The sequence below is a fragment of the Aptenodytes patagonicus genome, chromosome 2 (genome assembly GCF_965638725.1).
Source record: "Aptenodytes patagonicus chromosome 2, bAptPat1.pri.cur, whole genome shotgun sequence".
Taxonomy (NCBI): domain Eukaryota; kingdom Metazoa; phylum Chordata; class Aves; order Sphenisciformes; family Spheniscidae; genus Aptenodytes; species Aptenodytes patagonicus.
Genome location: NC_134950.1, coordinates 118,167,113 through 118,179,328, shown reverse-complemented (window position 1 = coordinate 118,179,328; position 12,216 = coordinate 118,167,113). Strand labels below are relative to the sequence as shown.

General features: G+C 42.6%; 1 protein-coding gene across 4 annotated transcripts in view; it reads left to right on the top strand.

The window, feature by feature from the left end:
• ELMO1 (engulfment and cell motility 1) overlaps positions 1-9,257 on the top strand; it is a 321,010-nt gene extending 311,753 nt beyond the window's left edge. For all 4 annotated transcript variants that reach the window (XM_076330867.1, XM_076330868.1, XM_076330869.1 and 1 more), the window contains 2 exons: positions 3,281-3,358; positions 7,949-9,257. In XM_076330867.1, the coding sequence (XP_076186982.1) occupies positions 3,281-3,358; positions 7,949-8,149 (279 nt within the window). In that variant the 3' untranslated portion in view covers positions 8,150-9,257. The remainder of the gene's footprint in view (positions 1-3,280; positions 3,359-7,948) is intronic.
• Positions 9,258-12,216: the final 2,959 nt, after the last annotated feature.

Sequence of the window (12,216 nt, the reverse complement as noted above, 5' to 3'; positions counted from 1 at the left end):
TCCAGCAGGACCATTTAGAAATAAATAAGAGTTAAACTGAATTGGAATTTGCATATGTATGAAGCTGGAACGACTTGATAGGACCAGACCTGAATCCATTGTTGTTCATCTTGCTTGTGTTTTTAAATTAGGTTTAATTTTAAAGCCCTCATTTCTGACTCTCGAGTAATATTAATGAATTTCAAGGAAATTAAATACATTAGATTTTGCAGCCTTCAAAACAAAGCATGAGAGAAGAATTTTGAAAAAAAACATTGCCATGTATTTCTAAGTGTTCTTCTATCACCCTTTATTTGCTGATGAAGCAGGCTTTAGGCTTGGTGCCTTTTTAGTCAGCAGAAATGGCTCTGCTCACTTCCCTCTTCTCCTGCAGCTCTTCTTCTGTTTTGTTTCATGTTGGTTGAACAAGTTCCCTACCGCTGCATGCATAGATAGTTCTTGGGGGGGGGGATCTTCTGGCTCTGGCAAGCAAACTTAACATGGCTGTGGTCTCCACCTTCAGCAAAGACAGGGTTGTTTTGAGGCTGTTGATGACAGAGTAGGCAGAGAGTAATGAGGTCATTCCAGCTGCATGGGATCACTCAGCCGTAGGCACCTAAAATGCCTCTTCATCAAAAATAGCTTGTCTCTGGCCCATGTGAGGGTCCAGCGGAGATTGTGGGAGAAAGAAGCTCTGGGTGTGGGAGAGCAAGCTTCCCCTCATACCACCTGCAACAGCTTTCCCTGTAGACTTGAAACCAAGGAGTGGGAAGTGTCCAGCCACCAGGTGCAGAGTCTCTTGTTCCCTGTTTTCAGTGAAGCTCAAAAGAGAGGCATGTCGTGGGTCCCAATACCTTTGACAAGCATCTAGGGAAGGGCAGAGGTCTGAAATGGGCAAGGGTGGAAAGAGTTAGGAGTGTCAAGGGACTGAGTTCAGCAGACTGAGGTGGGGGGGGAGGAAAGCAAAACAAAGAGGGAGGGAGCAGGTTGGAATGAATGGGAGAGAAGAAAGACCAGGGTGCAAGAGAAACTGGTGGAAAAAGCTGGAGTGGAAAATAACTTTGAGAAAGGTTGAGAAGTAGGACAGAAAAGGGAGGAGAAAGCCACAGATGGCTGACGGAGACTGACCAGTTTTCCTTTAGGGATTGCCAATTCCTCAAAATCACCTGTCATTGATGGGAACGTAACGAAACCAGGTAGGGGTGCCTGACAAGTCAGCCAGCTCAACCACTGAGACCACCATCAGTGTGGAGGGCCAGTTGGCAACTCCAGCTCCTTAGGTTTCCATTCTCCTTGACAGTTTGCTGTGCATGAGGTGACAGAGACGCTGGCACCTGGAAGCTGTAATTCCTGAGCCTTTAGTCTCCGGAGCAGCCAGCGAAGAAGCTGAACTGGAGGCAGGGCAGCCAAACTCACACTTTCCCCCATAAAGGGAAGCTTGGTGCCCTAAATGTAGCCCTTTCTCATTCTCTACCTGACTGGGAATGACCAAACCCATGGCTCCCTGGGTTATTCCTCTTTCAGGCAGGGTTTTTCTCTCCCTTTCTTTGAGATGAACAAAAACTTCAATCCCTTGGAATTTCCCAAAGGACAAATATACAGGGGCCAGGCCTATGGGATTGTTGTTGACCTTCATGAAATTCAGGAACATCACAGTAGAGCAGTACAAGCCCTTTTTTCAGTGATACATTTTATTTTCACAACCTCAGTTGCATGACTTGGCATGTTCTGTCAGTAATTTATAACACTCTGTGAGGAGATAGTGCCAGGTTTGTGTGTGCAGAGGTAAATTTGTTTCTGTAATGAGGGACATTACTCTTAATAAGGATGTGGCTGAGAGACATGCCTAAAACACAAAAAGACTATGTGAGCCGTGAGCCATTTGTTTGCTGAGTGCGCCAGTGCTGTTGGTATCTGCAGCTTCCATGGGGATTTAACACAGACTTGTCTCCTGCGGCCTGGCAATACAGCGAGTTGAACCTAATAACTAAACTCAAGGAAACCAAGAGCATTTCCCATGAGAAGCCTGATCTCTGATCATCCAAGATTATCCCTAAGGATTGCAAGTTTTATGAATCAGACTCTGCTCTTAATCACACAAGTTCAAAAATGAAATAACCTTTACTGAAATCCAAAGACCTACGTCTGTTCCAGACCAGGAGATCAGGGGTAGAAATCTAGAGCAATGCATATGTTGCAGTCCCTGCAGTCAATTCTTCCATTTTAAAATTTAGTGTAGCAAATTTAAGAAGCCATGCTCTTGTCGCTGCTGGCGGTGTAGGGACTGTTGTCAGCTGAGAGTCAGCAAAGGCGATCAGTATTATGGGTCTCAGGAAGCCAACAGGCAAAAAGAACAGAACATATGATACAGATCAAAGTAGTTACGAGTCAGCACTCTCCTCTGTAGCCAGCTCTTTTTTCCAGAGTTGTTATATCCATATCAGCTAGCTTACAGGTTGTGAAATCCTTGTAACGGCGCTTGTAGTGATGTGTGCAGTAACCGTGATAACACAACATCTTTACATGCCCACTGCTGGCCAGTGGAAGTTCATTATTTATTCAAATTGGATGGGTTTCCCCACAGGAACCCACGTCCACGTGACTTTTAGGGATGGTCAGTTCTTAATGAATTCCCTTTGGCACCTTTGAAATTCCAGCTTCAATGCTGAGGGGAAAAAAGATTATCGTTTTTTCCTTTCCCAAGATCCATTTGGGTCTTTATGACTAAGTAACCCAGATAGTTCAGTTTGACTGAGACTGCCGATTCTGGTTCAGGTAGAGTCAAAATGACAGAAATCTCCTGAGAATGAATAATTTAATAGATTTCCAGCAGTGAAAAGAGCACAAGTATATACCAGGAGATTAACTGTCCCGGCAAGATTTTTGACACAGGGAATCAAACCTTGCGGAACATTCCAAGTTTAATCTATACAAATTGAAGAAACCATGGGTCTTCATGAAGAGTTTGTTGCAAGTGTACTATTATGGGTTATATTGATTTTAGTCCTCACCATTGCCTAGCTCAAATCTAAACTGAAATGCTAAAGTAATCCATGACCGAGTGAGCTACAGTCAGCACTGAGGGGGGTGAGTTTGTTTTGACTGAAGTATCTGTTTTGGGGTTCTTGCTGTACCAGTCTGTTGCAGTGGTCTGGTACTGCTGCAGCTTTGGCCAGGCGGGAAGGTACCATAACCTATTTTTCCACTTGTTTCGGGGAATAAGTGGTAGGGAAGAAAGACAGACCTGAATGTATTAATGCCTCTTTCATGCAGCATTAATATATGTTTCTTTGTATTCCAGGAGGTGCTAGAGCTTGCTTTCTCTATATTGTATGACTCGAGTGGCCAGTTGAATTTCATTGCTCCAGACAAGCATGAGGTAAGTCAAGTTCAGAGTACAGAAACTTCCTTGGAGCCCTCTTAGTTGCTTTATGGCAGCAGCCAGCTTTATAAGAACATAAGAATGGTCATCCTGGCACAGAGTTTAGGTCCATCTAAACCTGTGTCATGTCTCACAACAAACTGAAAGCAGAGGGATTAGTACAGGAGCAAGATCTGCAATTTTCATGCATATCCTGAGCCACAGAAGGAACATGTTTTGTATTTGTACATCATAAAGCGCATGAGGATCCAAGTTCAAGATCAGGATTTCTAAGCCCTACTGAAATAGGAACCGTAAGTAAGAGAAAGAAGAGAGCTTGGGCATACCTCACAGTTTCCACAGACCTTGCTCACCATTTCCTGGTATAGTAAAGATTTCTCCTGGTCTGGTCTACCCTGAAGGGTTTTTGCTGTGTGTTCACTTTAGTGAACTTTAGTTCAACACCAAAGATTTGTACAGCCAAGCTCTTAAAGAACCACTGCCATCCTCAGGTCGTCTTGATGATGCCAACATAATCAGGGGAGGTTATACCATTGTTGGGTCTCAATTTCAGCCAAAGACTTGTGTTCTCCAGAACAGCATATCCACTTATTCTTATTTCACATTGCTTAAGACCGTTCATGACAGGTGATCATAGAAGGTCCTTTCTATTGCATCTCCACAGGGGGTTGTTTTGCAATGGGTCTCACTTGTATGAAGACAATGTAAATACCAATAGCAAAGCAGAATGACAGCCTCCTCCCTGCTTCCGTGTCTTGCTTTAAAACACAAGGAAATAGACGACACCATTGCCTTTTGGAAGGTGATGGAACTAATTTAGCTAATTATGTGGAAGCATTGGATGTCTTTCTCTCAAAGAACTTCCAAGTAAAGATTTAGCAGAATGCACTATATTAAAAAATAAAGAAGGAATAAAGTTTTTCCTTCTTATTTCTAAAGCAACAAGAGTTGGTGTTCCATTTGCACACTTACTTTGTGGTATCACATTTGGTCTCAGTTCAGGACACTGTGTTAGGATGATGAAACACAGAAGCTTACATTAAACTGCGTTATACTGTAATGTTACTAAAGTGCATGAAATTGCATTACAAGTGAAGTGTATTTACACAGCTTCAACATTTGCAATTCTGGATTAAAACCTTCAAATAAATGTTCATTTTAGGAGAGGAAATTAAGTTATGCTTATTTGGGTTTTCCTGGGGATTAATATTTGAGTTTCATTTTCAAGTATGTTCATTCCAGAGAAATATTTGATGGTCAGTTTTGATCTAAGAGAAAGCAGCGGTAGCATCCCAGGCATAATGTGCCATTAGAGCTGTAGGTCTAAGCAAAGCGTGATTGTCTTCATCCTCTGAACTGAACGTATGTTAGATGCTTTCTGATATAAATTCTCCAGAGTCTGAATTCTAGTCTGTTTCAGCTCATAAGAGCAAATGGTCATGAAAATCGACAAATTTTTCAGCCACTCGTAGCCATAGGCTATATTTGAGATACAAGTGTATTTTAACGGTCTAAATGTTCAAAAACTGCTACAGCACCCCACTGACGGGCAGTAGCATTGTGAGATGCACTAACCCAATTGCTCATTATTATGTTAACACACCTATTCTCTTTATTTCTTTTTTTGATCTTGTGCAGCTTCTTAGAAACAAAATTAGTATGTTCAAAAAAATGGCCAGAGGCAGCAGTCTCTGCTGCTACTGACAGTTCCCAAGTGAATGTTTTCAAAAGGGCATCTCACTTCCTCTGTACTTTTCCACGGCCTACAGAAGAGTGAGCTGTAATTAAAGCAAAAAGTGCAAATGTTCAGAGGAAGCACCCGTAAGGAAAGGCAAGTAGCATGTTATGAAGCCCATGACTCTTCATCAAAGTAGCTGGGGTGCTTGTCAATAGCAGTGCTAGTTTAGCAGCGTTGTCAGCTTGGGAAATTTGGTGGGTGACATCTTAAGATTTAGAAAGCTTTGTGTGAAGCACCAGGAATGATGTTAGTACATGACAATTTCAGGTGTTTTTTCAAGCACTTCTACAGTCCTCATGATTGTAGAGTGAGGTCTGAATGTGGGGATTGAGTGTGTCCTAAAAACAAAAATTGAACGAGGATCATAGGATGATTCAGGTTGTAAGGGACCTTGGGGGTGTCCCCAGTCTGACCTCCTGCTCAAAGCAGATCAGCGATGAGCTCAGACCAGGTTGCTCGGGGCTGCATCCATATGGACGAAGCCTGCGCAACCTTTCTGGTTGTCTGGTCCCACTGACTTGAGTCCCAAGGTATTTCTTTAATAAAATCTCATTACTGAACCAATATCATTGAGATTTGGACCTCATTCTTACACACTTAAGTTTGGCAATACTCTTAGCCATCTGTTGGAGCTTACTGCTAGCCAGAGGATTCAGCACTGTGAGATCACTCCATCGTATTTGTTTTTCATTTAAATACTAATAGCTGGTTTCAACTACATAGCAAAAAGGTGGATTAATCTTATCCTTGATTTTTGACAGAGAAACTGATGAGGGAGGCTATAATTAGGTTTCATTGGAGTTTTATGAAAATGCATCTGTAGAAAATTAATTTTTCAGTGGCTCTTAGTCTGTTTTGCATATTAAAAGGAAAAAAAGCTTCTGAATGAATGCCTCTGTTTTTCCACTATCTCATTAGGATTTCTCTCTGCTCAAAATGTACAGGAGTTTAATTAGATGCACTTGCCAATATGGAGATTAGAGAGGAAGCCCCTTTTCCAGGCCATTGCACTCATCTGAACTGTGGCCAGAATTTGGTTTCTGTGGGCCCTGAATGAGTTATATCTGGAAGAGGAGAGAAATGCAGTTCTGCTTTCTGGCTCGCTGGGATTCCTCCCCAGAGAAAACGCTGGCCGTACTCACTGAGCAGGTGATGGACGATTTACGTCAGGGGCTGCATCTGCACTTCTGTAACCTGAGCAGGGCCTTTTGTCTTTCTGTTGCTTTCCTCAAAGTGAATTCTGGGAAAACTTTCCCAAAGAAAGCTTTCAAGTCGATCATAAAAAATTATAGTCTGTTCAAAAATAATTACATTTGTAGGATAGCTTCTTTCTTTTCCTGATGTTCTGCATATACTCCACAAAAATCGCATGCTTTAAAAGTCTTCAGTGACACACTTTGAGAGCCTAGAATAGGCAGGCTAAGTTGTTTCTTTAGTACTTGTTAGCAGGACAGCCTGAACCCTAAAGCTCTTCTATATAGCTAATCTCGTATTAAAGCTGCAGCTTGGCTTACCAACACCCTGGGTGAAATCCTAGCTCTGCTACTGTTTTGTTACTGACTTAAATGGGTCAGATTTCACTTTGGATGGTGAAGTGTGTTAACCATCCTATTTTAAAAATATGCCCTTTTTTCTGGATGAAGACGTACCCCAAGAGGGGTTTTTCTCTCTCTCCCTTAAAAATAATCCTCATTTCTGCTGTAGGATGAAGTCAACCATGGCTATCTTTAAACTTGGCGGTATCATGTAGCAAATGGTCAGCTAAATTTAAACTCCATTTTCTGGCATGAAATCTAGCAGAAGTATTTGTAAGATAAAAATGCAGTTACGGTTGATTTAATTTTCTCCTGCAAACTAGGACACAAGTTCATGATTGAAATCTTTATTTTTAGATGATAGCATTTGAGTACTTCTGTTCATAGTTGAATAAATGGCTTGTAGTAATAAATGGAAGTGACTTATTTGATAGAAGATGACCCTAGATCACCAATCTCCTTGGGTTTGTTCCTTATTTAAGATGGTTATTCAGCCCGTGTTTATTTCAAGCTATCAGCTGTTGGGAAAGATGGCATCTCCTATTAGGAAAAAGCAAACAATAAGGAAGGGGTTTTAGACGCCAGTTCAGCATTTGCGGCATTTAGAATTACACCAGGTAGCTTGGCATTTAATTTTCATGAAAGACACAGCATTGATTGATGCTGTAGTTTTCGCAATATGTTATTTCGTGTAAAATAGTGGTAAAGTAGGCATAGATATGTAAGTGAGATCCTATCTTTGTGTAGGTCAATTGATAACACTTAATCTATAGGAAAACAAACCACGATAAAACTAGGTAGTTGATACAGGACTTCTTACACAAAGAGTCAAGAAGGATTTTGGATGGGATTCAGTTTACCTAACTTAGTTGTCTTGGAATTAAAAGTTTGGTGTAAGATAATCAGGCTCTTTCTGTAAGTATTGGTGAAAGAGAAAGAGAGGGGAGAAGGAGATATCTCCAGAGGTTCATGGTCCTAAGTTAGGTATTGCTCTTTCTCCCATAACTATTGAAGAATATTCAACAAGACGTTTGGAGATACCTAACGATCAAACAAGTAAATGTTGTAATTTCTTCCCATTTTTAGGGAATTGTTTGTCCATTTTCTGAGCCATTCAGTGGAACATGCCTTCTTCATGGTACGAGCTAATAAAATGAATCAACCTTATTTTAGGTCTCTTTGTAAGTCCCTGTGGGAGCAGTAACTGTAGAGGACCAGGACAGACAAGCAGTTTGTGTACAGAAAGTCTGTTAATGATTATCTGTTATGTTAAAATGTTTAAAATCTTAATGTTTTTATCTTTTCCATGTGCAGTATTGTGTATGGACCGATGGGCTGAACGCCCTCCTTGGGAAGGATATGTTGAGTGATCTAACGCGGAACGACTTAGACACGCTGCTCAGCATGGAGATAAAGCTACGCCTCCTTGACTTGGAAAACATACAGATCCCAGATGCTCCCCCACCTATCCCAAAGGAGCCCAGCAACTACGACTTTGTTTATGACTGTAACTGAGGCTGCCACTGAAACTTGCTTCGAAACTGGATATACTATAACTGGAGAGATATTAAAAAAAAGAGTGTGAGGAAAAAAGAAACCCACTTGTGCACCTTGGATTTTGGCTTTGGGGAGGGGTGTAGAAACACTTGCATTCCTCCCTGGTCCCTGCATCCCTTCCTTCCCCATTCCCATCTTCCCCATTGCTCATCCAAATCCACATTGCTTTAATTAACTTGTAATTGCAGGCCATTGGCCTTGCTTAAGGCAAAGACTGCCACTAAGAAGCACCCTCCCAAGGACTTTTTTTACATTTTTAATACTGGAATAGACATTCTTAACTAAAGGACGATGTTATCAAACTGCATGCCTGTGAAACCCACTTGGCAGGGCAGAGGCTTTAACTGGAAGGAGGAGGGAGGTAGGGAGCAGAAGCAGCTACTGTAAGCAGAAGATTTCCCCAGACACTCCCAAGAGTCTGCTCACAACTGAATCCAATGCGATGATGAAAATCGTTAACTGCTTCCCAGTGCTTGCACCATTCGTCACTGTCATTATTCTTTCCACTGCATCTCGACTCTTGCCACCAGCCTTCACCCAACTGATCGGCTACCAGAATGGAAAGTCTGCAGGTTTTTGCTGTACCATACGCTGCAATGCTGCAACACCTTTTAACTTCTTTTCCTCCCAGCTCTTAAATAGCCCCACACTAGCAGATCACTCGCACAAACTGTGTATGAAGCCACTAGTGTGTCCCATCCCTATAGCGTTCCCTAAGCCTCAGTTGCCTCTAAAATTGGCTTGTTGCTATTCGAAGTGATTTTTATTTTCTTGGTCCAAAGTTCAACAGTAATTTCCACAAATTAATTACAACTGCCAAACATCCAGGTTTACATTGTTGTCATTGCTACAGTGTTACGAATTTGCAAGGGATTTTTTTTGTACGGGTTCTAATTTTTTTATTTTATTTTGCCAAACAAATATATTTAATGAAAACTAATTTCATTGTGAGTACTTTTGGGGGACAATATTTTTACTTAATTTCCATTTGGAACATTTGCCCTGAAGGGAAAAAGTAATATTTCCCTTCAACTTCACTGTTGAATAAAAATCTGAGTTGTGATGATTCTTGGAACTTTGTGTTTCTTCTGAAGTTGTCTTTTATTCTTTATGGTTCCTAGCAATTCTGAAGTGTTTGGTACAAAGAGGAGAGGGAAGGGTGGAACCTTTCTTACCTGCATCTGATTTAATTTACTTATTTGTTTGTTTGTGGTGTCAGGGATGAGATGCATCCAGAGATCTCCATCGCCATGGGTACACAAGCCTTCCTGTGAGAAGAACCCTTTGTGAAATCCAAAATCACAGCACACTGATGTGCTCATGGTCATTTTAGGACTGCTGCCTTTACTGTGTTTGCTGGAGTAACTGTGTTCCTGTATTTCCATTTCCTCCATTGAGAGTGTTTCTGGCTGCAGCAGATTGGTAATGGGGAAGTTTGGGCTTTGCAGGATGGATTCCCTCCCTCCTCATGTCCTTCTAGGTATTTCTCTAAGTTCAATATCTCTTACTCCAAAAGCGCTGGGTCTAGATCTAGAGGAACCCGCCAGTCCTTTCCCTCGTACCGCACAGGCTGAAGACAGATGTTTATTTGTGTGAGTTCCTCTCCTATTCAGACCCAGCTGAAAAAGGCTGTGAAGCGGTTTTATCAGAGCTTGTGCTAGTGAGAAACCTAGAGGGTGGTTCCAGTTTAGACATACACAGAAGACCTCAACTGAGGTGACCTTTGCTCCATCCAGCCGACTCTGGGGCAAACATCCTGACTTGACTTCATACCAGGTGAGGAGAGAAATGATGTCCTGCAGGTGCAACAAAAAGGAGGATGAGGAGAACGTTGTATGAATTCAAGCATGAGGGTCCTAAGGAAGGTGCCTTCCTGAAGCTGTGTGTGCAGTATTTCATGAATGCCTTGATCTAAGAAGGAGATGTAAGTTGGTTTAGGTGGTAATGGATGGTAAAATAAGGAAAAAAGAGACTGAGTTAAACACTGGAGTAGGAAGTTACAGTGGACGGTGGCCTGAGAGGAGATTCAGTCTGAATGAGAGCAGGGATGTGCAACATGAGATGTGGGAGTTTGAGGTGTTTTATTCTCCAGAGCCATATCAGACAATAGCAAAGGTAGTCAGGGGTCAGGAATGAGCGGAGGCAAAGGCACTGCCTGCCACAGGGGATTTTGGTGTGGTCCTGGGTGTGGGGGATGGAGGTAGGAACACGTTTCTTTACCAGACACTGATGCTGCCTTTTGTCTGCGTGAAGACAAGACTCGGAGCAAAACAGAGAATCTGAGTTGTTTTATTAATCTCCCTGACCCAGCTGGATGGCTTGGCTGTGCATAACCTTTGCTTTTTATTTACAGACTGCAGAGCTGGTGCTTCAGATGGGTATTGCTTGTTGTCAAAAGAAACACCTTTCACTCCTGAGTGATAAGAGCCAAACACTGCCGGCTCAGTGGCAATCCGATGCGGTGATCTTGGCAGGTAGGCGTCTGTGTGACAATCAGAAAGGAGGAAAAAAAAAAAACCCTCCTCCGGGGGACAACTTGAGCAGGAGGGAAAGGTTAGACTTGCCTTCCCCACTAAGGTGAGTGCCCCAAATTGCACACCAAGAGCCCAGGGAGGTGCTGGGACAAGAGCTGCCAACTAGCCCTCAGTTTTTACCAACACCTCATGCCCATCCGCATTACACCGAGGCGCATCGACGCCACTCGGGTAGCGTGGGGCTCTTGAGCGTGAAATGCTTGCAGCTGGCTCTCTCCTTGCACCCCTCAGGCCTCATGCAAGCAGGCAACACAGCCCAGCGGCCTCTCTCCTGCCCTGGGACTCTGCAGGGTGGACGCAGCCTGACCAGGGAGGTCCAGGTCCAGGGCTGGCTGGATGCCGTGGCACTGCCACGTGGCTCTAGCTCACTGACTCCTGCAGCCCTGCATTACAGGACCCCCACCTCCACACGTAGCCCAGCTCTTTGTATGGGTTATGCATCGTGTGGGCCAGTCACGTGAGCAGGCATGCTAAATTTGTCGCCCCCCCCCCCGTGTCCCACCTTGCCATAAGAAAGAAGAAGCTCGAGAGATGCGTTGGCATAATAGCCCATGCAGCTATTTTAAAAGCACTCCCACAGCAACATGAAGGGCCATGGTGCAAACAAGAATCCTGCCTTCAGTTTCTAGAGCTGTCATGCAGGCTTGCTTCACCATTATGAAATGAAAAAAAAAAAAAGTTTAATGATGAACAAGTATCCCGCTGCTTCCCATTCATTTAAAAAAAAAATGAGAAAGAAAATGGCAAATTCATTTGCTCATGCTGTTGTGTGTTCCGGAAAAGCTTTTAAGGCTTCACATTCAAGGAGCTGCAGCAGGAAAAAAATTTGCTATTGAAGTTTCTTGTATAATTTCAAAACATTAAGTGGGTAATTGCTTGTAAAAGCCATAAAGGGGAGAGAGAATGAAAAAAATAATCAGTCTAATTTTAGCTCCTGTTTTTGAAATGACTTTGCTTTTGAAAGTAAATATATTCTTTTACAAGAAAACTTGAATCAAGAAAAATATGTATCTTCTTAAGTCAACTGCTTGCCCTGCTTGTAAGGACAAGGAGAAGAAGCAACAATGCTAAGTAATCCCGCACAAAAGCAAGCCATATGTCAGAGAAAGAGCTTGCACTCCTGGGCTTTCTTTACCACTTTTCAGAAGCAATTCATTTTTCAATATGGAGAACTCTTCTATTAAACCTTACAACTTGCAGGGAAAAATAACATTCTCTTGCAAAGAGGCAGGTGGGTGATGACTGTCTTCTGGGTTGCAAAATGACCGTGCAAGATCCTGATTACTTTTTTCCGAAATCCTCTCATGTCTTCATGCCCTACCCAGGATTGCATTTTGCTTGCCCAGGGTGCTTGTTACTGACATTTCTCCTCCCATTAGTAGTCCCCAGTAACGCAGACATATGGCTGCGTTACTGTACACATGTGTACAGGAATGTGAAGGCTTGTATGGAAACCTGGTGGGATCTACTGCGTGGAACAAATTCCTGTCT